Source organism: Aythya ferina (genome assembly GCF_964211825.1).
Source record: "Aythya ferina genome assembly, chromosome: 14".
Classification (NCBI taxonomy): domain Eukaryota; kingdom Metazoa; phylum Chordata; class Aves; order Anseriformes; family Anatidae; genus Aythya; species Aythya ferina.
The window spans coordinates 5,662,569-5,688,439 of record NC_140312.1 but is presented as its reverse complement, the minus strand read 5'-3'; the positions used below and the strand labels follow the sequence as shown (position 1 = coordinate 5,688,439).

Sequence of the window (25,871 nt, the reverse complement as noted above, 5' to 3'; positions counted from 1 at the left end):
TCCCGGTACCATTTTAAGTATCAGTAGGGCAAAGTCATGGGAGCAGGAGACTTGCTTTTGAGCAGGCTGATACCTTGCATACCCAGGAGGTGACCCGGGGAAGGGGGCCAGCCTCTGCTTGCCTGGCGCTGAGTGAAGCTGCTTGCCACCTCCTCACACCTGTTTTTCTCCGTGGAGGAGGGCTGTTCCTCCATGCCACAGCCCGAGAGCAGCAGCTATTTGGGTTATGAGCAGAGCCGTGCATGCGCGTGGGAGGAGAGCACGGGGCCATTAAACCCCCACCACGTTCACTCTGCTCGCCCCAAAGCTAACTCTCCTTTTTGCCCACGTCCAGAGGACAGCATCCTTTGGAGTGGTCGTGGCCTGGGGGCAAGGTGGACCCCACCGGGAAGGAGAAGGAGACGGAGCTCATGGCCTCGGCAGCCCCCAGTGCTGGCCGGGCAATCCGGGAAGAAGACTGCGAGGGCACCGGCACGAAGCCGTACTGCAAAGTCCTGGTGCTGACGGAGACCCAGGCGAACGACACGGGTTACTACCGCTGCTACTACAAGTACATCGATGCCAAAATCGAGGGCACCACAGCGGTCAGTGCCTACGTCTTCGTGAGAGGTAAGAGCCGTCCGGCGGCGCATGCTGGGGGAGCTCAGGTGCAGCCCAGGCACCAGCACAAAATCTGAAAGCTTAAAAAGCTCGACGTGCCCGCCAGCTTCCCAGGGCAGAGTGGGGGCTGCAGCAGGCTTGGGGAAGGGGCCAAGGGCTGGCTCCTCGCGCTGAGGAGAAAGCAATATCCGTCCACTTCTGGGGGATGGCAGCAGCGCCTGGGATTCAATTATGTCCCGGCCTGGGGGCATCACTCCAGCCAGGCTGGAATGCAGGAATTTAAGGAGCGAGAGCCAGGCCTCAGAGACGCTCTGCCGCTAAAAAAAGCACAAGAGTTAGCTTCTGGGCAGCTGGGGGCTCTCAGAGATGCTAGAGGCAGAACGGGGCTAGGGATGATAATGCTCCATAAAGCTGAGACTGAGAGGAGGAGCAGCACAAACTCGCTGTGTGCAGCCTCCTCCTGTCCCCGAGCTGGAATGGCCCTGGAGCTGCTCCCCTATGGCAGCCGCACACGCTCCTCTCCATTTCGTCTGCACAGGAGCTGCCTTGTGTAGACAGGGTTAAGAGATGTGTTTTTGAGGAGGAGGGCTCTCTGCCAAGCTTGGAGCCCGGACCTCAGCTCAGCAAGGGGCTGCGGGGCCGATTCTCGGCTTCCCTGTGTACCCCAGGGGCTCCCCCTTCGCTGTCTCCCCCACTGCTTGCAGCACACTCCAGAAAGATAAATGAGCACTGTCCCCTGGAAACAGTTGGCCGAGCTATTTCTCTTTCCGCCCCCATTTATTAGTTGGTGCAGTTGTCACGAGCCAGGCAGGTCATGACACACAAGATGCATTTTTCAGAAGTCCCAGGGCAAAGCCAAATTTGCCTCTGCAACTATGCACAGAAAAACGTAGGGGCACAACAGAAAAAGCTGGGCAGCTGCTGGACGGGAATTGGAGTCTGTTTGGGCAATTGCTTCGTCTTACTGGGGGCTCTGCTACCAATCCTAGAACAGGACAGAGCTTCCCTGGGTCCCAGGAATGTTGTGAGGAGACATCTGTGAGTCGGACAGGGGCGTTCAGATGCTCTTGGGCATTGCATCAGGATGGAGGCAGAGAGCTGCTTAGGTGTGTGTACGAAAATAAGTACAACCTAACAGGCTTGCATGCAGGGTGTGCTTTTGCAAGACCCTGATTTTTGAATGCATGTGGATTTCCCTTCTAAAAAAATTGGATTTTGAATCTCCATGTGTTTCAAGTCAGGTGTGGATGTGCAATCCTACAAATGCCACTTTCTTTGTCCCCTTGTCCACCTTTTCTCACCTCCAGCCTCATCCACAGCTCAGTAATGGTTCTCCTGTTTACCAGAGAACAGCAAGTGTGCATGTACGATGTAGCTTAGGGGCAATAAATCCCATGCTGTCAGGGTGCATGGGACTCACAGGGCGCCTGTGGACAGCATTTGTGCAGCAGATCCAGCCAACACCTCCCAGTGTTGCTTTGCACATGGCTACAAAACACATGCTCACGCTCATTCCGATCAGGCTGTGCCCTGTTATGGCTATCAAACATCCAGGAAACCTCAGGATCCGCCTGGACAGACGTCCCAGGCAGGAGAAGTGACATGTCCAGGAAAACCCAGGCATATGGTAACCGTAGCCAGTGCAGAGCATCCAGATAAAACCCTGCCTGTTCCTGCTGAACTGGGCTGCAATGTGAAACTGTCCCTGGAGAGTTTGGAAGGGCTGATGTAAGTGTTGGGGATGTTCGGAGACAGCACGATCAGACCTCGGGTTTATCCACCAGCCTCATTTCTCATGTTAAGAGCTTGGTGAAATTGCCAGGAGCAAAATATCTGAGTTTGGCTGGAAACATGGGCTCTTCTGTATGTTACCTGCAACTCAGTTTTCAAGTGAACTCATGTCTCATTTCCCACATGTCTGGTTAGGTGTGGATTTTATTACACCTACAGATAGTGCTGTAACCATACCGAATGCCTCATCAGGGTGGAATAGGATACGTACAGCCCCCATCTCATGAGGCTTAGCATATATTAATGAAGACGACGCTAAATTGTTCCCATCCGACCCATTAAGACAGCCTTATAGAAAATATGGGATGTGATCAGAAGGGGAGGTAGTGCATGAATCATGAGCTTGTTGGCAGCAGGACCTGCCCAGTAAATCAGTCAGTTCTTGGCTACCCTCTGAGCTTGGAGGGGACCTCAGAGCCTCTCACCTCTGGCAGCTGTGTGCCTCCTCCCTCTCACGTGCCCAGAGCTTGCGAGGGGAATGAGGAACATGTTCACACTTTGAAACAAATCTGTGATTTCAGAAGACAGCAATTCTGTGCTAGTACAAAACCCCAGGAAACAAAGATAAGGATTCTGTGGGCACCCATATTTTCACTAAGAGCTGACCAACACGTTTCCTGTGTGTGGTTTGTTTCCCCTAAGCTGTAGAAAAGCACGTTTCACCCAGAGCAGGTTTTTACAGCCTGACTATGACTGAAGCAGCGGTTTTATAGACCAAAAAATGAAATAAATTCCTTTATGCACTTACCAGTGGGAGCACTGGGTTGGATTGAGTTGGACCTAATGTGACTTGAGCAGCAGAATCCCCAAACGGGGATCACTGCTTTCATCTTTGATCTCCCAGGTGGGGACCCACCGCATCCTTATGGACCCCCCCTCACCCAGGGGATGGTTTCCTTTAACGAAGCCAGACATGACCACATGCTGGGTGGATGCTTCCACAGACGTGACTCTTACAGAGGAAAGATGCTGCCCAGAGCAGGCATCAGAGGCACCAGGGAGCAGTCTGCGTTCAGAGCATCCCTTGATGCACGTGTCCCTGTCGAAGTGGGCAGGCGGGGGCTGCTATTTCAGAAGAAATCATCCATCAGTGAGGCACTGCCAGGGGACACCAAGCACTCTTGTAATTCACTCTCTCTTCCAATTTTGTCTTCATCCCGCTTAGTCAACCTCAGGGGCTGCTGCTGCTGCTGTGCCCTGTGTGGGAGGGTCCAAAGAGTAGAAAACCCTTCAAAGTGAAATATAATTTTTAAAGAAAAGCACTGCCAGACAGGTGAGGTACTACAAGACAAGCCTCACCCTTCTGACCCTCTGTCTGGACACAGCTTAGGATAGAAATGTCTTTTGCATCTTGGTTCCACCAGTTCTTTCCAGCAAGGAAGAACCCAAAACAGGGTCAGTGTTCTGTGCTGCCCTGTTGGCTTGCCAGCTCTTGGTGCTCTGTGTCTAGCTGGTGCCTGGCACAATGAGCCCCACAGAGGCAACGTGTTGAGCAGGACAGGACAGACCCCTCTCCAAACACATTCCTTCTCGGTGCTGGCTCCACGTGGAGGAGTTCAGTGTGATGCCCCTGGACTCTCCAAGTCACTTTGCTGATTAATTCGGGCGGTTTGGCTCTTCCTGTCAATATTTGTGCTTGCTGCAGTTAGGAGGCAGCGGGGTGGCAGCCCTGGAAATCTCAGCTCATCTGTTTATCTGCCGGCCGGGATGGCTGCAGGATGACATCTGCATACCATTTAGCTGCGGATCACTTCCTCGCCCTGGAAGGTCGCGCTGCCTGCCGCCGCGCCAGGGCGGCACAGCCCCAGCACGGGGCCATGCACAGGACCAGCTGGGCAGGCGCTGAGCACCGCCGCTTTCACAAAGGGTCAGACCCAGGCAGAGACCTCAAAGGGACCAGGAAAGGGGAGGTTGTTTCCAGCACTGCCCAAATGGCACAGAAGTGCCACTCCACCAGTGTTTCGCTCCAGTGTTTGGTGTGGGGGAATTGGCCAGCCCAGGCACCCCCCCAGGCTGCTCCCCTTGCATTCAGGGTGTCTCTGCTGGCTGTTGCACATCGCAGATGGGGCTGACCCGCTCAGCACCACTCCCCCTGGCAAGCTCATGCTGCGTCAAAGAAAGCCAGCAAGCCTCCTATTCTTCTGGTTCCTCCCTCTTCCCACTTCTTCTCCTGCCTCTTTTTAGTTTTCTTTTCCTTATGTCTTTTAGATTACGAACAGCCATTTATCAACAAGCCGGAAACGCTCCTCATCAGCAAGAAGGAGAACACTTGGGTACCGTGCCTGGTGTCCATCCCAGACCTTAACGTCACTCTGATCTCGGTGAGAGCTCCTTTAGTGGGAGGCTGGGGACTGACATGCATCGCATTTGTTGTGCATTTTTAATTGCCTGAGTGGAAGCAGGACAGGCACTGCCAGGAATGGAAAATGCATGGGATACATTTTCCATGGAAAGTACAAGCCACTGGCTTCCTCGTTTTATTTGCTGGTTGAAGCAGTGTTGTCCAGTTCCCTTGGGCAGATCCTGTGGGTTTCCTGCCAACCGTGCTCCTCTTCCCTGGAGCTCTACGAAACAAAACAAGACTTTGTTTTAATCCCATAGCATCGCCTCTTTGCTCTGGTCTCTCTGATCTGCAAACCCTCTAGGTGGTCAGCATCCCCATGGGGAGGAGGCTGCAGCTCTCTGGGGCTGTTGACTAAAAACAACTCTATTATCAGCTTGCTTATACCTTTTTTTTTTCTTTTTTTTTTTTTTTTTCTTTTTTTACAATGCAAATACATCCTTCCAGGATGAGTGTTACTATTGTACAAAGGCCTCCAGGGACACTCCGGGGGCCAGGGGCCTTTCCCTTGCCCGGGAAGGACACTACCCAAGGTCAGCCCTCATCCCAATTGGGCTGATGTTTGGGACATCAGCACCAGCTTCCTTAGCTATCACTATCAGTTTCCATTCCTGGAAGTTTCTGGCCCTCTCCACGGATGGGGAGGCTCGCAGTGCAGGATACAGCCGCTTGGGGTTTAGGGGAGGCTGCAATTCCTAGATGACAAACCCTCTGGGGGAGAGAGCAGGAGGCCAGAGTAGCGTGATGCTGCATAATTTCGCTCCACCAAAGAGAGGTGTTAGCCAGCATGAAAGAGGTGGGGTGGGAATGTTGTTACCCTTTCATTTCACTTGGCAAACGTGTTGTTTTTTCCAGCAAAATTCCCTCATCCACCCCGACAGGAAAAGCGTTTTCTGGGACAACAAGAAAGGTGTGCAGGTACCCACTCACTTGATCAGGGACTCCTTGTTCGTCCAGTGTGAGACTGTCATCGACAAGAAGGTCTTCAAATCCAACTTCTTCATCATCCACATAGCAGGTGAAGGTTTGGGGAAGTGCAGGGGGACAGTCTGCAGTCCTCTGGTGTAGTTCATGGGGTTGTTACGGCCCTGTCTAGCTCCATAGACTCTGCAGTGTGCTTATATCTCCTCTGCTGTGTGCCATGCTGAGATACACTCAGCAGCACAAGTTCACGCCCAAGCCTCCTGTAACTGCACAGTCCGAGCTGCAGATTCTCAGGTTGCTTTTCTGTTTTGTACTGCTTTTCTGAGAAGATCCCAACTTCAGAGAATGAATAGATCAGAAATGTCTTTTCCTTGCCTCTTCTGCATCAGGGAGTGAACTGTACGACATCCAGCTGTACCCCAAGAAAGCCATGGAGCTGCTCGTGGGAGAGAAGCTGGTCTTGAACTGCACAGTGTGGGCCGAGTTCAACTCTGGTGTCCGCTTCCAGTGGACTTACCCTGGCAAACAGGTACTGGCAGACAGAGCAGCTCCCCATGCACTGAAACACTTCCCTCTGAGTTGTCCCATCCTGCACACTCACTGTTCTCCTTGGCATCATTGGCAGGGCAAATACTGGCTTCATTTCCACCAGTGTATATACAAACCAAGCATCCTTGGCTTGAAAGGAGCTATTCTAGCCTCACAGCCCAGGTTTACCAAGAGCCTGCAAGGGGATCCCTTCCCCCTGTGTTTTCACTCTGTGGCAGTTTGGCTCTTGTGAACCGTGAAACAAGGGATTTCCCCAAGGGCATTTTGGTGTTCACATACTTACATGGCTCCAACCTAGCTCCTGGCTGCAGACCAGAGCAAAACCTGTGCTAAACTCCTACCCAGCCTTGGTCAGTCAGTCACACAGGGCTCACTGCCTTCCCGTCTGCAGTCAGTGGTGGAGATGCCTTCCTGGGGAGAGGCAAACACTGGACAGAAAGAAAGGCATTTATGAGGATCCCACCTGCACAACCCTAACCCTTTGATATCTTTCACACCCTGTTCTCTGCAATCTCCCACCAGACACAGCGAGCAGTGATAGAGCCGGAGCGCCGGTCCCTGCAGACGCACACAGAGCTCTCCAGCATCCTCACCCTCCACAATGTCAGCCAGCAGGACCTGGGCAAGTACACGTGCACTGCCACCAACGGTGCCCAGATGCTGGAGGAGAGCACCGATGTCATTGTGCACGGTAAGCTGCCTTCTGCTCCCTCGCAGAGCCACGGCCAGAGCCAAGCTGCAGGCAGAGTAATCCCCATATCTCTTAGGAAAGGCTTGACCCAGTGCTTAGTAGTGGGGCTCCTGCATTTCCATCCCACTCTGCTTTAGTGAGACCCAGCCTTCTCCCAGTTCCTCAGCCCTTCTGCGCTGCAGCACCGCACTGGGAGCACACTCACACTCAGCAAGATGCCCCAGTGTGGTGATAGAGGGAGAAATGCAAACATCAAATTGGCCCAAATGATAGTGGGAAGGCATGATGTGACCTCCAGGCACACAAGGCACCATCAGCACTGGGCAGCCTGCTCCTGGCAGTGGAAAAGTCGGGGTCAGCCCAGCCTCCCTGCAGCCCTGATGGTTTCCATCAGAGGGGCAGAGGCAGCTCGTCAGCTGCTGAAGCTGCAGTGTTGTCCTGGCAGCCCTGCCTGGCACCCATCCCTCTGTCCCCTTCTGCTCCAGGAACGAGGGCTCTGCTGGGAACAGGAATTGGGAAGAGGGAACTATAGCAGATTTCAGTTATTTTGACTTCCTCATCACAGCAGCAAAAGTCGGTTCTGCCTGTGCTGCGACAGTGCCCCAGCTGGCCTTGGTCCTTGCTGTTTGATCCTGTGGGAAGCACACAGCTTGGTGACAGCCTGAGTCTTTGTGCTTCCTCCTCCATACTTGCCTCTTCTCTTGCAGAAAAGCCCTTCATCAACGTGGAGTGGAGGAAGGGCCCAGTGATAGAAGCCACTGCAGGAGACGAAGCTGTGAAGCTGCCCGTGAAAGTTGTGGCTTACCCTCCACCAGACTTCCAGTGGTAACGCACCTTTCTTGGCCCAAGACACCTTCTCCTCTCCTCTTCTCTTCTCCTTCCCCCTGCCCAGTAGGAAATCCTAGCCTGGCCTCCTTGCTAGGTCTCTCTGAGGCCAAGGTTGTCCTAAATGTCACCTTTTTCCACCCATGGAGGGGCTGCCCATGTTCCTGGGGTATTTCCCCATGGCTCGCTTGCCCTGGCTCTCAGCAGCACAGCTTGAGGGTGAGGATGCGAGATATGGGGGAGAAGCAGCAAAGGTATTGGCCTGGCTTGGCAGCTCTCTGCTGTCTGGAGAGGCCAAATGGAGCTCCCACAGGAGCTGCCCCCTCATGCCCCTGCAGCAGGAATCACAGCTGCCCAGAGGAGCGAGACAGAGGCATGTTGTGTCCTGCATCACGCTGCGCTTCCTCCAGAGCTAGCTGGGAGCTTTTTTGGGCCCTGCTTGAGGCCAAGTCACAACACTGCCAACCTCACACACATCCACAAAGGACAATGTGCAGACCTGTAACTCAGGTCTGAGGAAGGCCCAGAGGACCCTCGAGAGAGGACCGTGCTTTGGTGGGGACCAGCAAGCCCCTGCCTGGCTGCCGGTGGGACACTTCCTCTCCGTGGCTGCATTTTGTCTCTGCCTCCCCGCAGGTACAAGGACGGGAAGCTAATTCCCAAGCAATCTCAATCTTCAATGCAGATCAAGGATGTGTCGGAGCAGCACGCTGGGACATACACGCTGGTTCTGAGGAACAGGCTGGCAGGGCTGGAGAAGCACATCAGCCTCCAGTTAATTGTCAACGGTAAGGGAGGGGGCTGGGGCCAGGGGGAGAGCGTTGAGCCCATGGCCCTGGCCCTTGGGGTGCTCCGAGACCAAGTCCCTGCTGCTTTGCTAAAGCAGTCGGTACCTACATCATCGGAGGGATGCTCTGTTTACAGCAGGGCTGCTTCCTTGTGGCCTGGGTGATGCAGCACAGGAGTGGAAATCAGGACACTGCAGTTTTGTTCCCGGCTGCATTGCTCTGGGCAGGGTATGTCCTTGCTCAGGGCATTTCCCAACGGCGGCTGGGGCTGCTGCTGAAGGTGATCCTAACTGATGGGGACTTGAGAGCAGGGCAGCTGCAACCCACGTGGAACCTGCAGCTGGAACAGTTTCCCTGGGTGTCCCGTGGCTCCTGGGGAGCTTTTCTCTGGTGGAAATTGGTTGCTGTCATGCAGGAATCAGGGGCCAGCACAAGAAGCAGTAGAAGGGCGCTGCTGCTTGGGGATTTGTCTCCAGCAGGCTCTGTAACCTTGTGCTGGGGGCTGCTAGGCAGCACTGGGAGTGCTGCAGTATCCAGACAGTCACACCCCGCAGAGGAAGGAGAAATGCCATCATTTGAATCTGCCTAAGTATAACCCACTCTGCCTTACAGGTCTGAGCTCCTCAGGAGCTGCCCTGAGAGCCGCAGTCCTTTAGTGCCTGGTCTCTCTATAGGCAGGGGAGGGCTGTGCCCAGCCTGGGGATGCAGCAGCTGAGCCCGGGGCCCCTCACTGTGTCCCTCTGCTTGCAGTGCCTCCACGCATCCACGAGAAGGAAGCCTCTTCCCCAAGCATCTACTCCCGGAGGAGCTCCCAGGCCCTCACCTGCACGGTCTATGGCATCCCGGCACCGGAGGTGATCCAGTGGCAGTGGAGGCCGTGGATGCCCTGTCGGATGTTCTCTCGACGCAGCCTGTAAGTGCCATTTCTCCCAGCACCCGCATCCTGCCAGGCCACCAGCACCAGTTCTGTGCTCCCTGTGACCCTGGCTGCATCCCAGACCCCATCTCACTCTTGTCCTTCCAGCCGTGATGTGGTGAGAGCAGGATAGCAGCAGCTGGTGGCTCGGAGTGCCATACACCCACTTGCCCCATAGAGAGGTGGAATGGATCACAGCAGAGCTGCTTGCTGTGCTGCCCGTGGGACTTCTGCCCAGCCTGGCTGGTCCCAGGCACCAAGTGTTTCCGCAGCTTCCCCTGCCCTCTCAGCTATCTGTGTCCGGCAGGGGATGTCCATTGCCCAGCCACACCTCACAGCACCTGCAGTAACACCCACTGGCTGGTGGCAAAGCTTGTAGCCCCCTCAGGCCGTCTGCCAAGGGCTGTGTGAATGGGGAAACTGAGGCAGATTGTAGGAGAAATGGTCACAGCCCCTTGGTGAGCCCCTGAGACAGCAGCCGGGGCTTGCCCCATTCCTGCCCTCAGGTCCCTGTGTTTTTTTGGTCTGTAAGAGTTCAGAATACAGGGGAAGTGCCAGCTCTCTGCCAGCTGCCAGGCATTTTGTCCGGAGGGTGGTGGTGCCAGCAACACCACTGGATAGGCAGGAAGGGTGCATGCCTGCTGCCTGTTCCCCAGGAAGCGGGGGCAGCACGAGGCAGGGCTGCAGTGGTATTTTTTAGCTGTGGCCTTGCAGGAAGAGGGAAAATGAATGCCGGAGAGTTGTAGCCAGAGCAGTCAGGGCAGAGGACACCAGGTTGCCTGGAGGAAGCCGGGTCCTGCAGCCCCGTGCAGGCTGTTGTCGAGCCAGGGACACCGGAGTGCTCTCCATTGCATGCGAGCGCACCGTGGCCCTGTCAGGAAGCAGAGGGGCCCATGAGTTATGAGCAGTGTCTCCCAAGGCCGCCGTGTTTCTGCCTAGCTTAGCTCCAGAGGATGCAGGAGGCTTCTTTCTGGCTTCCTGTTGTTTACACAACTCACCGGTGTGCTCGCCCCGCTGAGCGCTCCGCCGGCACTGCCAACAACGCGCCCTTGCCCCTGCTCCTGGGTGTTCAGCTCCCCCCTGCCTCCCTGCCACTGCGAGCCCTTTCCCTCCTCACCTTCCTCCCTGGATTTTGGGCAGACCCTCCCGTCTCCCTGCTCCACCTGCATTTCAGAAGTTCCCTACAAGCTGCAGCATCTTGGGGCTTTGACAGATTTGGGCTCTTTTCCCTGCTTGCCTGCCTCAGCCCCAAAGAGCTATCACCACGTCCCCGGGAAATGCCAGCAGCATCTCTCCTTGGGATGTTTCCCTCCCAGTTTTGTGGGATCAGGGGTAGCAGGTGCACTTTCAGGTGCTGCATACTCTGCTCTCCAGGCCAGCACCCAGCCAGGCTGTGACATCCCTGACTCACAGTCCCAGCCAGGCCTCAAGTCTCTTTTTTGAGCTAAGTGGCACCAGGAACTGCCCCAGGCACACACAGACAGTTTTCTCTCCTTCCTATCTCCATCCTTAGCAGAGGATTATGAAACCACCGGCCTGAGGGTAAAGACACTGCCTGGGACACCAACATCTGGTTCATGCTTCAATTTTCGTATCTGTAGATAAAGTTTGCCTCACTAGTGATGGCAGAGCGCTCTTATAAAGCACACTAAAAGAGACCCAGGAAATTTTGCAGTCGGAGAATAGGAGCATTGGTTCTCAGACACAAAGATATTTTTGTTGCCTTCTTCACAGCTGACCCTCTCTCCATTTCTCTTCTCTTTCTCCTGTTCCTCCCTGGCTGCTGGATTAGCAACAGCAGGCACCGGGCAGCAAGACGCCACCAGCGAGACCGGATGCCCGAGTGCAAGGACTGGAAAGATGTGTCGCAGCAGGACGCAGTAAACCCCATCGAGAGCATCGACACCTGGGTGGAGTTCGTGGAGGGACGGAACAAGGTGAGGCCGCAGCCCCAGCCCCATCCTAGAGCAGGGAGCAGGAGTCAGGCAGCCTCGGTGGTGTCCATCGCTATCAGCCCGCAAAAGTGGCCTGGAAATGAACCTGGCAGAGATGGATTTGGGGAGTGCTTCACACCTCTGCTGCTAAAGTAAACCAGAAGCAGCTATTCCCGGCTCTGGAGCTCTGCGGTACCAGGCAGCCCCAGGGCGAGGGAGAGCTGTCGTCTCTGAGAAATTTCCCTGCGTCCAGAGGGGCTCCCACTGGGGCTGACTGCAGAGGAGAGATCACACCGATCACTGGGCATTGGGGTGAGGCTGAGGGGGCTCCCGGGGGCATTTCTGAGTCCTCCTGCTGGAGCTGTTTTGGGAGAGTCAAACCCAAAGAGCAGCCTGTGAAACTGGGAAGGGAGAGCAGGAGCCACACATTGACGAGGAAATCTCTGGCCTTGGGAACATCCCTGTGTCTGGAGGGCATTTCATCTAGCTGCCCCCTTCCTCGTGGGGTGAGGGTGGCATGGAGATGCTGGCGTCCACCCGCAGCAGGTTTGTGAGGGGGAGAGCACACGCGTGCCCTGCAGATCCCGCTTCTCCATCACACAGTTTCCTCTCTGGAAGGAACATCTCTCCCTCGTTGCAGTGTGTGACCTGCAAACAGCTGGACAGTGCTCGCTGCCTCTTTCTTTCTGTCCCTCTGGTAGCCGCAAGTGTCAGGTCTGTGCCCCGCGCCGCGGCAGGGTTCCTGTTCCCGCTGGTGTCGGGCACCGGCTGCTCACAGAGGGATGCAGAACAAACAAATGGGCCCCCGTTTCCGAAAGTCACTTCCTGTTTTCCTACACACCTCCAAAGGCACTTCCCGTTCCCCGGCCTGGCCGGGAGTTCGTCACTCTGCCAAAAGGGTGGCAGGGGCAGACGCTGCTCCTCCCAGAGCAGCCGAAGGGAAAGGCAGCGATCAGCCTCCCCCAGGGAAGGGAGCAGGGGTGCCGGGGGAGCTCCTGGGTGAGATGGCCTTGTGTCCCCCTCCCAGTGTGACTCTCATCTTGGTTCTTCTGTCTCTCTAGACCTTTTGCTGTTTCCCACGTTCATTTTCCCTCTTTTTTTTTTTTTTCCCTCTTCCTCCTGTTCCACAGCAGTGTCCTCATTCCCTGTCTGTTAGGTGCTAACCGCCCTGCAGATCCCACTCAGGTTGTGCAGACCAGGGACATGCAAGAGCTTCAGGAGAGGAGAGCTCTTCCAGTATATCCCCAGAGCTCCTTTCTCTCCCTCTCCTCCTCTTTTCTGACTGTCTTCTTTTACCATCTTCCTCTGGTTTTTATTCTGCCCATAAAGGCCACAATGAGCCACCATGCGTGCAGTGCATGGCCGTGCACTCTGGATGGCAGGATGATGTCAAATGCAGACAAACCCAGCTTAAATGTAACGGTACCCATTAGAGGGAAAATCCCCAAGCATTAAAGGCTGCTCTCAGAAGTGCCACCAGTAGGGTCACTTCAGCTGTAGTGAATATTCCCAGGAAACAGAAAAGGCAGCGTACAAAAGTGCTAGTAATAAGGTCAGTTGAGCTGTAATGAATATGCACGGAGTGAATGTCTGCTCCTTCTGATTTACACAAGCTAATATATTGCCACTCAGAATTAAAATCCCTTCCGAAGTGTATGGGGTGAATAGTAAAGACAAAGCACTTTCCCTATAGGAACTAAATCTTTTGCATTTTAAGCATTGTCTCGTTAGAGGGATCATTGCATGTAATTACCTTGTAATTTAACTGGGGGGAGGGGGAGAGAAGGAGAAACCTGTGCTTCAAACTGCAGATCTCCTCTAAGGGGAGTGCTTGTAACACACTTGGCAGCTCACATGTGTGCAGTGTGAGCCGGGAGGAGGAGAGCCGCCCTCCTCCCCCTCTGCCTTTCCTGGCTCCTTTGGAGGCAGCATCTCCTGGGACCGAGCTCCCAGGACAGCAGCCAGGCTGTTTGCCCAGCCTTACTCATGTCTTGCTGGAAGGACAGATGAGGAAGCTTTTAGGATTGCGTCTATACACACTTGGAATGTAAACGGTTGATAGCTCTTCCTGAAGTGGTGAGAGCTGGGATGCTTCCAGAGGGCTGATTTCCACTTATGGATAAAAGGAGGATTAACGGGTCTGTAAGTACCTGTAAATCCCACCGAGCTCTGTGGGACCCTGAGCAGTCACCTAACCAACTGCAGAGGGCTCAGGGAATCGGTCCCTGTGTCCCTTCCCTTTCTCCCCACTGTCAGAAAGGTTGGCAGGAGCTTAGCCATCCCCTCATCTTGTTCATGTCTCCCATACTGGGCACAGGCTTGTCCCTGTGGTGACCAGAGGGGCATAGCAAGCAGTTTGCTCCCATGGAGGTGCATCCACCCTGGCTGGGCTCTGTGAAAAGGAGCAGAAACTGGGGATAAAACCACACTGCTGTTGCTAGAGCCAGAAGATGAGGCTTGAAATACACAAAAGCCTATTTTTGCTTAACCCTTTTCCAGGTACAGCTGCCCTCTGGGGCCAGGCTTCTTGTGTGTTTTGCTGTCTGCCAGAGAGCAGCGCTGATCCTACTTTTCTCTTCCCCTTCATCCTTCCTAACTTCTTCTGATGCTCTCTTCCCCCACCAGACAGTCAGCAAACTGGCCATCCAGGAGGCCAACGTCTCAGCCATGTACAAGTGCATCGCCTCTAACAAAGTGGGTCGGGACGAGCGACTGATCTACTTCTACGTGACCAGTGAGTACCACAGATGTCTCCTCCACACGTGTCGGCTGGGCTCTCTGCCTGGAACAGGCAGGTCCCTCAACCTGCCAGATCCTCTCCTTCACACGTAGCACCTCACACAGCCACCAGGAAGGCAGCAGGAGAGTAGGGGTGCCCCACAGCTCTGCCAAGTAGCAAAAGCTTGGAGCCCTGGCAGCAGATAACGCAATCAGATCTGGAGATGAGCCGGTGTGGCTATGGCTAAGGGATGTGCCTGGTCCGAGAGCATCCTCTAGTGGCACTGCCAGAACCACTCCCAGGCAGGGTCCTTCTGGCCCCAGCCCTTGGCACGGTCCCCACAGGATTTTGGTGGTGGGAGAAAGCCAAGCTTGTAGGAGCTGGAGCCCAGCAGCATGGGCTGGGGTCTTGGCCCATATGGGGCCACATAAGCTTCCTGCCAGCAGTACCCTGTGCTGGCAGGAGCCTGGTCGTGCCTGCTGGGAACAGGGAACCCAGCAGGAGCACAGCAGTGGGCAGGGGTTTATCTTCAGGCCTGTCTAGAGAGACCCCAGAAGCCTCATAGGCAGTACCCGTGCTGTCAGCAGCCTTTGTGGAGGCAGGTGAATACCTGCAACCACTGAGGACAGCAGGGTCTTAGACAGCTGAGCCCAAGGAGACAAATTAAATGTGCCTGGTAGTTGAGCCAAGAAAACTCATCCACATGTTCATTTCCTTCCCGAAAGCTATTCCAGATGGGTTCGAGATTGAATCCCAGCCCTCAGAAGAGCCCATAGAGGGACAGGACCTACAGCTGAGCTGCAACGCAGACAACTACACCTATGAGAACCTGCAGTGGTATCGGCTGAACCTCTCCAAGCTCCACGATGAGGAGGGCAATCCCCTCGTGCTGGACTGCAAGAACGTCCACCACTATGCCACCAAGATGCAAGGGGAGCTGCGCTTTCAGCCTGACTCCAACGACGCGACCTTGCTGCTCACCATCCCCAACATCTCCCTGGGCGAGGAGGGAGACTACGTGTGTGAGGTGCAGAACCGCAAGACCCGGGAGAAGCACTGCCACAAGAAGTACATCTCTGTGCAGGGTGAGGGCCAGCAGGACGGGTGGGAGTGATGGAGGAGAGCTGGAGCTCTTGCTGCAGTCAGCTTCTCAGTTCATCCCTGGGAGAAGCTGTGCACGCAGGGGTTAGACACCCAAAACCCACGATGAATTCTTTTGATCAACCAGTTTCCCGTTTTCCCCTCCTCTTTGTGCTGCTCCTCCAGCCCTGGAGATCCCCCGCCTCAAGCAGAACCTGACAGACATTTGGGTGAATGTCAGCGACTCCATAGAGATGCGCTGCAAGGTGGACGGCAACCACGTTCCTGACATCAGCTGGTACAAAGACGAGAAGCTGGTGGAAGAAGTGTCAGGTACAGTGAGGTGGGGATGAACCAAAGGCAGGGCATCATGGCTGGTGGCCAGAGAGCTCAGCACTGCTGGGTTCTGGGAGCTGCTGTGCCCAGGCAAAGGCACCCGGTTCTCTGAATTGTCTGAGCTCTGGTTTTAATCGTGTTCTGCCCTGGTTTGATGCATGCTCGCTGCCTGAGTCTTTGCCCTAGGGCCTGGCTCAGCACTGTCTGTGCACGTGTACGTTCAGGTGGAGAGCAAAGGGAGATGCATCATTTTTCTTCTTATGCTCAGCTCAGTTCTGGGCATCTCTGCTAAGGCGGAGACCAACCCATAACCCATGGAGGGAACATGGGAGGTATTCAGGCGCATTGCAGAGGGAAAGGAGCAGGCCCTGGAGGTGAAGCAGAGCTTGACACACCATCTGGATGGCCTGAGCACTGTTGCCATCCAGCATTGTCTGTAGGGGTTTCGTTCCCTCCATACACTGCCTGAGGAAGGCCCCTCTAGGGTAGTTTTTGGTCTGTAAGGCCCCAGAGGAGATCCTCTGCCAGCTGGCGTGATTTCCTTCTGCTATCTGAAATAAAACAGCCAAAAAATAGAAGCTTTATTTTCAGTCTGAATGAGTTCATGTACAAATCTCCCTTTCCTGTGAGTGACCACCATAACCCTCCATGCCTTACAGGGATCGACCTGGCAGACTTCAACCAGCGGCTGAGCATCCAGAGGGTGAGGGAGGAGGATGCTGGGCTCTACCTCTGCAGCGTCTGCAACGCCAAGGGCTGTGTGAACTCCTCGGCCAGTGTCTCCGTAGAAGGTACCAGCAGCCACAACACCCCCTGGGGATGAAACCATCTGACAGGAGCGTGTCTAAGGTCCCATGCCTCTTCCCTGAGATACCAGGCAGCAGGGGGACAATAAAAGTCCCTTAGAGCATCTGTAGTCCGGGGAATATTTAGCTTGGGAAGTGTCAGGCTACTCTGCTCTTCTCAAAGTCAGCCTGCTCAGACAGGCTTAGCATTAGGGGAAACACACCTCCCTGGTCTCTCCACATCCTAAAGAATGGGACAGCCGAGCTGGGGCAGGGAACAGGCATCTCTGAATCTGCAATTCACTCCCGTCCCACAGGCTCTGATGACAGGACCAATGTGGAGATTGTCATCCTGATCGGGACTGGGGTCATCGCTGTTTTCTTCTGGATCCTCCTTATCCTCATCTTCTGTAACATCAAAAGGGTACGTGGTTGTGGCTGTCTCTGTCCTGGGGCACGTAAGGGCCGTAGTAAAGACGAGGACAGAGAAGGGACAGAGAATGGCCTTTGCCAGGCGACAGCAGGTTGAGGCAGGCAAAGGAGGCATCTCCTCACCCGCTGTGTTGGCTGATCCCCACAGCCTGCCCATGCAGACATCAAGACTGGCTACCTCTCCATCATCATGGACCCCGGCGAGGTGCCCTTGGAGGAGCAGTGCGAGTACCTGCCCTATGACTCCAGCAAGTGGGAATTCCCACGAGACCGCCTGCGCCTAGGTGAGCTGAGCCCCATCACTGCATCCTGCACCCAGGGCTTCCCACCAGCCCTTCGAACTCACCCTCCAGGTTTCTCACACAATTCTATGTAATTAACGCCTCCTCTCTGCCTCAGGCTTCTTGTTTTCTTCTCCGTACTGTCCCTGAAGCCCAGTTGTGCCTGAGAAAATCTCTTTGGATCTGACTTTGGGTAGATCTGAGCCAACTGTAAGCCCAGACTCTCCCAGCATAGCCACACAGGCATCTCTGAGACCATGAGACCTCTGTGCATGCTTTAAATCACACCCCTATGTTCTCCAGCTGGCGATCAGGGCACAGCAGCCTGGCACAGGAGGTACCCTGAGTTCAGGCCCAGGAACCCAGCCATTATCCTCTTCGTGCTGAGACACCCACCTGCAGTCCCTTCCCTCTGTCTGGGAGGGTTAAAAGGGCTGCAGACTGCCTTTGATGCACTGAGCAGTGACGTTAGCCCTGGCTGTTCTGCTGCAAGGTGTCACAGTTACCTTTCCCACACAGCCCATTTGAGGGCAACAAGCAGCCTCTCGCTTCTGCAGGGCCATTTCCTTCCTCCACTTTGTCCATGCCAGCTCTGTCTCAGTTCCTCCCCTCATCCTCTCTCTTATTCTCACCACCAAAGCAAGCAGCCACCTGGAAAGGGCATATGTTGCACTCCTTCCTTTTCCTTTATAACCCTTTTTCTTTCTTCATCCCATGGTTTCCTGTAGGGTTTTTTGTTTTTTCGTCCCATTCTCCATGTGCTGCACCTGCCTTCTTTCACACTGCCTCTCTCTTTGCCCATAGGTAAAGTCCTGGGTCATGGTGCGTTTGGGAAGGTGGTGGAAGCATCAGCATTTGGAATCAATAAAAGTAACAGCTGTGAGACCGTAGCAGTCAAAATGCTGAAAGGTATGCGGACAGCAAAGCAGAATGCATAGTCCTTGTGGATATAAAGGGTGCCAGAGACAGCCTACCTTGTAAATGACTGACTTTTGCATAAAACATTTTCCAGGGCCTTAACAAATGCCTTATCTCCCTTAAGCACTCCTGGGTGCTTCTGCCTGAGCTAGCGCTGAGCTAGGGGAGAGGAGCTGGAGCCAGTCTTTTAATTTATGGCTTCTTGGCCTCTATGCATTTGATCCTCTTGGCCTTCCCTTGTGAATGCTTTAGCCCCACTCAGCTGCACTGGGAGGCAAGTGGTGGAGCAGACAGCAGGGACCTGGGGAACTCAGCTTTCAAGGAAAGTTAACTGTCTGCAAAGGCAAAGGGTAAGATCTGTCTCAAAGGAAGAACAAGAACCCAGAGCCCCTCTCTGGCAGGTCACCAAAGAAAATGTTGCTCCTAATTGCCTTCCTCAAAACATTCCTGTATTTCATGTTTATGGGCCAGGTTCAGAGCTGGGTAAAGCACACTACAGCTCCGGAGCTTAGGAGGGTTGAATTGGTTTTGCATCCAAAGCTTGCTCAATCCACAGTGAGATTTTAAGCCGCACTTTCAAACAGGCATCCAGAACATTATCCTGTGATTTGGCAACCAACAAAATATCAAGGCAGTCCCCAGTCAGCACTGGCCTGTACATAGAAACTGAAATGTGGCTTGTCTCGGCAGCACTTACCACTGCTGGTGGACAGGTGATCTGCATGAAAATTGCAAGAGCAAAGCTTGGCCTTACAAGGTTTTTTACAATCCTTTGAGTCATGGCTCTTACCTGGCCCATCAGCTGCAGCTCAGGAGGATGCTTCTCTATCTCAAACTAAAATTGCAAACTCCCAAGTAAGGCAAAATGCATGTGGGGAAGGCAGAGAAGTATGAAAAATGCACACAAAACCAGAGAATGCACCTTTAGAGTAAAACAGATAAGCAAGAATTGTAGCAAATTAGGCAGTCAGAGAGAAAATGCAGTACAGAGGGCTGGCAGGGGCACAATGCTGCTGTTTGCTGTTGGAGAGGAATTATAAAAAAGATCTTCTGAGGCAGCTCCTATCTTCAGTCACGATCAAAAGACTCAAATGTCTTTTTGTTTCTAATTTTCCTTAAAACTGTTTTATAGCTTGTTATCTCTGCTTGGAGGCTAAAAGGGCAGAGATTCAAAAATGTGCGTCTGTATGTAAGCCTCGAGTAATCTTTTTTCCTGCACAACTATCATAAGGAAAAAACTGTTGGACGCAGGTTGTGTTTGCTTGGGTCCCTGCACCTGCAGGATGCACCCTGTGCATTACAGCAGGGATCCTGGGAGGCTCTGCCATTTCATTTGGAAACATGCAATAACAAAACGTACCAAGGCTTTGGGGTCACAACCTCCCCAGCAAGGCTCACATTAAAGCCGTGCTAAGAAAGGGTGCAAAAAAAGCTGCAAGGAGGCATCATCATGACATGGTTTGTGTGTTTCCAGAGGGAGCTACTGCAAGTGAGCACAAGGCACTGATGTCAGAGCTGAAGATCCTCATTCACATCGGGAATCACCTCAACGTGGTGAATTTGCTGGGTGCCTGCACCAAACCCAATGGTAAATATCCCAGGGTGACAGGCTGCTCCCAGAGATCAGTGCTTGTCCCCCGTGCCATTTCTGCTGGCCACAAGAGTGACTGCAGGGACATGTGGGGACGTTATCAGTGTGTAGGTGTGCGCTTAGCCTTGTTGCTGCAGCATAGCAGCACTGCATATAATGTGAATCGGGGCAAATTCTTACCATTCCAAGTCCTTGCCTCTTTCTGACATTTGATTTCTTCTCCTCAGGTCCTCTCATGGTTATTGTTGAGTTCTGCAAGTATGGCAACCTCTCCAACTACCTGCGGACCAAGCGGGAAGGGTTCAGTCCTTACAGGGTAAGTAACCTCCTTTGTCCCTAGGGACTTGTTCCATGGCTAGGGAAGGAAGACATGCAGCCAGGAAATTAACCCGACAATGAGACAAAGACACCCACTGTCTAGCAGCAGGTCAACTTTACACAGTGATGTTGGCTCATGGGTAACATCAGGGAAGAAATTTCTGTCTGAAGTGGGGAATGGGTGCTTCCAGACCAGAGTTACAGCCTAAAAGCAGGATGTGTAGCTCGTGAGTGCAGGGACTGCAGTGTGTGTTGCCTGCTGAGGTTTTTGTTTTGGTCTTCTTGCTAGGAGAAGTCTCCCAGGCTGCGTATTCAGGTCCAGTCCATCGTGGAGGCAGTGAGAGCAGACAGGAGGAGTCGTTCCAGGACTAGTGACAGTGCTATCTTCAACCGCTTTCTGATGCACAAGAGCCAGACAGCACAGCCGATCCAGGAAGGTAATACCCCTGCCTTGGCAGTGGCTCCTCACCTAGTATTTCCTCACCAAGGAAATGCCAGACTTGCCTAACTTGGGAATGGGGAGAGCAAAACAGTGGGCAGCTGGGACCCAGCTTCAACGCCAATCACTCCACTATTGTGTGTCAATTCCCTGAACAGGGCTATTATATTCACCTGTTGTGTCTTTGGAAACCCTAAAGGGAGGATTAAGTCACTTAAAATTTTTTCTTTACCCTAAAGAAAGAAGAATTGAAGGGTTTCCTCAGTGGGTCCTACCTAGGGCAGGAATGATGAGCTGACCTTCAAAGTCCCTTCCAGATATTTTACTGAAGTATTCTGGAAGTTGGACTCATTCTCCTCACACTTGAACAGGTTCCTGCTGTGTGCTTTCTGCCACCTAGGCAGAAAATCCTAGATGGGAGCCACTTTCTCCAGTTAGCACCAAGCACTAGCTGTATCTCAGCAGGGGCTATTTGTATCCTGCAGTCCTGGAGAGGGGCAAGGAGGACAAGAGACCACTCACTGTCTAACCATTTTCTTGTGTTCCTGGGCAGTGGATGACTTGTGGCAAAGTCCCTTGACTATGGAAGACCTGATCTGCTACAGCTTCCAGGTAGCACGTGGCATGGAGTTCCTGGCATCCCGAAAGGTGAGCTCAGCATTTCCCCTGCTCCTTTCTTCTTTTGTGCATGCCTGACTAGAAGAGGCCTGGTGAGGTCTGTCCCTGTAATCACAGAGCCTCTCCCATGAACAGCCAGGCTCTTTGACAGGCTGTGTCCCAGTCTCTAGTATTGCGGTGTGAACTTGTTTTGTGATTTGTCTGTGCAAAGCCTTGCACTCAGGGGGACTGCCTGCAGCCACTTTATAAGGGACAAACAGAAAGATTCAGTGATCTGCCTCATGCCCCTCAAGAAGTCTCAGGCAGTGCAGAGATGGGAACTTAGTCCTCTTGCATTTCATTTTCTCCTTAATTATCTCATTTTAATTTTTTTTTGTCTGGAGCACCTCCCTGTTTCCTCTATTCCCCTATTACAGCTCAGGCTGGCAAGGGAAGGATAGGGGTGGGGGGTGCTTTGCTCTTTATGATGGTGGTTCCTGTCCCTCTGATTTTGCCCCTTTTTCTTTGTGTGCCTTCAGTGCATCCACAGAGACCTGGCAGCTCGCAATATCCTGCTGTCAGAGAACAACGTGGTAAAGATCTGCGACTTTGGCCTGGCCCGGGACATCTACAAGGACCCTGATTATGTCAGGAAGGGCAGTGTGAGTGCCATTACTATACCTCTTCTGAGGTGTTCATAAACTACTCTGGGGATAGAATAAACTGAGGAAAAGATAAAAAGGGAGAAGTGGAACCACTTGTGTGGCTGGGACCAGGGACCATTGGCCCGGTGATGGAGGTACAGCCCTCCACCACCACCAGACTTCTGTCTCTTTCCTTCTGCCCCTCAGCCCTCCAGCATTATTCAATCTTTGTACTCTTTCAGTGTCTTCTTCCCTCCCTCTGGCCTAAATAAGCCTCCAGTCCTCCATGGAGGGAGGCTCAGGGCTATTGGATCTGGTTCCTGAATGAGCAATTGTGCCCCTTGTCTCCCTCCTGCAGGCCCGCCTCCCCCTGAAGTGGATGGCTCCAGAAAGTATCTTCGACAAGGTCTACACTACCCAGAGTGACGTCTGGTCCTTTGGGGTCCTTCTCTGGGAGATCTTCTCGCTAGGTGAGTGCTAATGAGGGCCACGTGCTGCTGAGGGAGGCAGGACCTTCCTCCCACATAGCACCTTGGTGGGTCAGTCTGTGCAGGAGCCTCTGGCACTCTGCAGCATGTCTGAGGAGTGATGGGGAAGACATCAGTGTGGGCAAATGAAATATGAAGGTCATAACTGTGAACAGGGTGACGGGAGGCAGCCTCCTCCCCGCTGAGGCAGAGGGGCCTGTCTCAAGCAGCATCAAAGACATGGGCTGTGCATGAGAAGTGACCACAGCTCCCGTGTGTTTTGGGAGGAAGGGCAGTCTCAGGACACGGACTGTTTTCTGCTGGCACGCTTCATGTTCCCGCTTCTCACCGCTCTTCAAACCTCCTTTAGGGGCATCTCCGTACCCTGGAGTCCAGATCAACGAGGAGTTCTGCCAGAGGCTCAAAGATGGTACCAGGATGAGAGCCCCAGAGTACGCCACAGCAGAAATGTGAGTCAGACACCCCATGGATAGGGCAGAGTAGGCCCCTTTGTGGGATGCAGAGACCTTTCAGCCAGGGTTTGAGCCCATATCTCCTTCTCTCCTGGGTTTGAATGCAGGACAGAGCTATCTAGGAACACCAGATCCTTTGCATACACGCACTGGGATGGTTCTGTAAGCGGACAATGTACTTTGTCCGGATGGTATCTGGCTCTGCCTGAGTTTGTTATATTCAACACAAAATGATGCAGCCCCGTTGCAGCCCCCTTCCTGTACGTCCATGGCACAAAATGTGCTGGGTACCAAGCTTTTCTTCACACTGCAAGAACACACTGTGCCAGCAGGCACCACATGGGTAGGAGCTGCGGGGCTGGGTAGGAGGGGATTTCTGTGGTGTAAGACCAGTGTTTCTTCTCGGCAGTTACCGTATCATGCTGAGCTGCTGGCACGGTGATCCCAAGGAGAGACCAACTTTCTCTGACCTCGTGGAGATCCTGGGGAACCTTCTTCAGGAAAACGTCCAGCAGGTGAAAATCTCTCTGTGTCCCCGTACAGCTCCAAACAGCTAGCTTCCCCACTGTGCCCTCCTCTGACGCCCCAGACGATGCAAAGCCTTTGCATAGGCCAGGGGATGAGGCAGTGTTTCCCGGATCAGACAAGTCTGTCCCCCAGGGGTACTGGAGACAGGATTTCTGCAGTAGCCTTCTCACTGAATCCTAAAATAGCCCCACTCCTTGCAGGGCGTGTGCCCTCTCAGTCGTCATTCCAGCATTTCCATCCTAATCCCCAGATGATTATTTGAAATTTTTCAGCTGACTCAAGGCCCTGGCACTCCTGCCTCCCACATGACTGCATAATGAAAACCGGGACTTCACCAAGGTTTCTGAAACTCTATCTTCAGATCTAAATGTCAGGGCCATGTGAACTAAACAACTGTTCCATTACAGCAGTCAGATATCCACAGTTCTCTGAAACTATTACTAATCACTGCCATGCAGTAACTCACCAGCACTTTTAACTGCAAGGAATGTGCAGCTCTGCTATTAACTTTTTCTTGATGTTATCAGAAGTTATCTGAAGATGAGAGCTAAATGCTTAAAAACGAGTACTGACCTATCCTGCCCCTCTGATTTTAGCCTTTCAGCACTGGATCCCAGCACAGGCATGACTAAGTCACGGTGCTTTGTCCATGTAGGCTGGAGAAGTTTAGGTGCCCGCGGACTGTGTTGTTTTCCTGCTCACACACACGCCTCCGTGGACCTGCAACACTCACAGCCACATAACTCAGTGGGCACAGAAATCTCCAGGCAGATATTTTGTCTGAGAGGAAAAAAAAAAAAGACATAAAATAGGCATGTTCTTTCCCAGCTCTGATAGTTTCTGTTTGTAGAGCCCTTTCTAGCAGGAAAGGCCTCCCCTTCTTGTGAAGCCACTCACTGTTCTTCCCCCCAGGAAGGGAAGGATTACATCCCACTGAATGACTCTCACAGCTCCGAAGATGACGGTTTCTGCCAGGTGCCTTCCTCTGCCCAGCAAAACTCAGACGAAGAGGACTTTGACATGAGGATACGTTGCCACAGCCTAGCAGCAAGGTGAGCCCCTGAAAAGGGCTGAGGGAGGCTAGCGGGCAGCCAGTGACCAGAGCTGTAAGGAAGCTTGAGGAGAACCCAGTAGTGAGAGGTTGGAAAAATCTGGGGTGATCAGGTGTGATCCAAGCACTTAGGCCATGGTATCTTGCTCATAAAAACAAAATCACCTTCCTTTGCTGAGGAACAAGAGTCGCCAATGTCTGAGGCTGACATTCCTCCTCTTGCTTTGAACTACAGAGCATCACATCCTACCTGCCAAAGGCATCCCAGCCCATCAGGTAGATGAGGAAAGAAGGTGTCAGATGAGTCTCTGCCCTTCTGTTATTATCCTAACCAGTCTGTTCCTAACTAACCCAGACAGTTAGGCCTAGGCTTCCTATCTCCAGGGAGCTGTGATGGTTTTCACCTGAGATCTATGTGGCATTACTCTGCTTATCCAGAGTGGAGAGGTAATCAGTGCATGATGCAGTCAGGAAGTCTGGGTGCTCCGTATTGTATAAGGAGGGGGACAAGAGGCCTAAGGTGACCATATTGTCCTCCAAAAACACACCATTTGGGTCATTTACCTCCCTGCATACTTTGGTTGCAGGGAGAGGAAGTTGAATTCAGCTCCTGTTTGTTCAGGACGTTGGCTCTGTTGGTTTTACTGAATGCTGTACGCTTCTGTTGGCAGATATTACAACTGCGTCTCGTTCCCTGGTTGTTTGACGGGAGGAAATCAGATCAGGTGTCCATCCAGGATAAAGACATTTGAAGAGTTTCCCATGACACACACAATGTACAAGGCACACCCGGTGAGTGCCCACCTGAGTGGGGTTGAGCAGAGGGGCAAAGAAATGTTCAGCTGTTTCCTTACACATTCGCTTTTAAGATCATGGAAGGAAAATCACTTCTATCTAACGTCAGTCTGTCTGCGTCATTCCTGTTCAGTCTGTCCAGCCCTATGCACATTCATTTCTCCACCTGGCACATAGGGTTTTTCAATAGCACAGATCCTACTCTCTGACTGTGAAATAGGGAGGCTTAGATCTGCAAGCAAGGACTACAAAGAATCTCAGAGAAGAGCCTGCTCTTCACCCTTCTCAAATCTGTAATCACAGCCTGGTTAAGCAGACTGAAATCCAGCCATGACTAGAGAAATTCAGGGTGCTCGTCTGCACCTGGAGCTCCCCTATCCTGATTTACACAGCAGTGTGCAGTAGGAGCCCTCCTGGCCTCTGTGAACTGGTCTGCTACTTACATCTCCTGTGGCTGCAAAACTTAAATCATACCATTAATCTCACCTCTCACTGGTTTCATGGTAGTGCATCTTCCAGGCAGGGAGCAATCTTTTTTTTTTTTTTTTAACCCTAAAAGTAGCATTGAATTTCCCACACAAATCCTACATTTGAACGTGTGGCTTAAAAGCACCTAAGAAGTCACCTAAGAACATCACCAGCATGCTCCTTGGTCTTTCTGGAAGTAAAATACCCCCACTCCTTTTTCCCATCACAGATACACATGATCTCATCTCCCAAACGATTCCTCCTCCCTTCCCAGTTTGACCAGTTGACAGGGATGTTACTGATAACTCCTGTTGCTTCCTTCCAGGACAATCAGACAGACAGTGGGATGGTTCTGGCATCTGAGGAATTTGAGAGGATAGAAAACCGACACAGAAAAGAAGGTGGATTCAGGTACTCCTTAAGTCTAGCCACTCAGATCTCCCTGCTGCCAAATGCCCTGAGACAAGAAGGAGCTCTTGGCAGCTCTCTGTAGGGTATGCCTCGTGGGGCTCTCCGCAGCAGCAGAGCTGTGGGCTCTGAGCCAGAGAAGTCCGTGCACACGTTAACAAGAGGCAAAGTGCACCAATAAC

At 53.0% G+C, this 25,871-nt stretch overlaps 1 protein-coding gene across 2 annotated transcripts in view; it reads left to right on the top strand.

Annotated features, from left to right (window-relative positions):
- The window catches only part of FLT4 (fms related receptor tyrosine kinase 4), a 56,257-nt gene that overhangs the window by 25,155 nt on the left and 5,231 nt on the right, over positions 1–25,871 (top strand). For both annotated transcript variants that reach the window (XM_084535616.1, XM_084535615.1), the window contains exons 3-29: positions 335–609; positions 4,600–4,712; positions 5,588–5,750; positions 6,046–6,185; positions 6,728–6,896; positions 7,604–7,721; positions 8,358–8,509; positions 9,260–9,422; positions 11,218–11,362; positions 13,985–14,093; positions 14,804–15,163; positions 15,345–15,491; positions 16,154–16,285; positions 16,597–16,703; positions 16,860–16,995; positions 17,797–17,901; positions 19,385–19,498; positions 19,729–19,817; positions 20,109–20,256; positions 20,812–20,906; positions 21,395–21,517; positions 21,858–21,969; positions 22,337–22,436; positions 22,849–22,954; positions 23,880–24,019; positions 24,690–24,810; positions 25,607–25,692. In XM_084535616.1, coding sequence (XP_084391742.1) covers positions 335–609; positions 4,600–4,712; positions 5,588–5,750; positions 6,046–6,185; positions 6,728–6,896; positions 7,604–7,721; positions 8,358–8,509; positions 9,260–9,422; positions 11,218–11,362; positions 13,985–14,093; positions 14,804–15,163; positions 15,345–15,491; positions 16,154–16,285; positions 16,597–16,703; positions 16,860–16,995; positions 17,797–17,901; positions 19,385–19,498; positions 19,729–19,817; positions 20,109–20,256; positions 20,812–20,906; positions 21,395–21,517; positions 21,858–21,969; positions 22,337–22,436; positions 22,849–22,954; positions 23,880–24,019; positions 24,690–24,810; positions 25,607–25,692 — 3,768 coding nt within the window. The remainder of the gene's footprint in view (positions 1–334; positions 610–4,599; positions 4,713–5,587; positions 5,751–6,045; positions 6,186–6,727; positions 6,897–7,603; positions 7,722–8,357; positions 8,510–9,259; positions 9,423–11,217; positions 11,363–13,984; positions 14,094–14,803; positions 15,164–15,344; positions 15,492–16,153; positions 16,286–16,596; positions 16,704–16,859; positions 16,996–17,796; positions 17,902–19,384; positions 19,499–19,728; positions 19,818–20,108; positions 20,257–20,811; positions 20,907–21,394; positions 21,518–21,857; positions 21,970–22,336; positions 22,437–22,848; positions 22,955–23,879; positions 24,020–24,689; positions 24,811–25,606; positions 25,693–25,871) is intronic.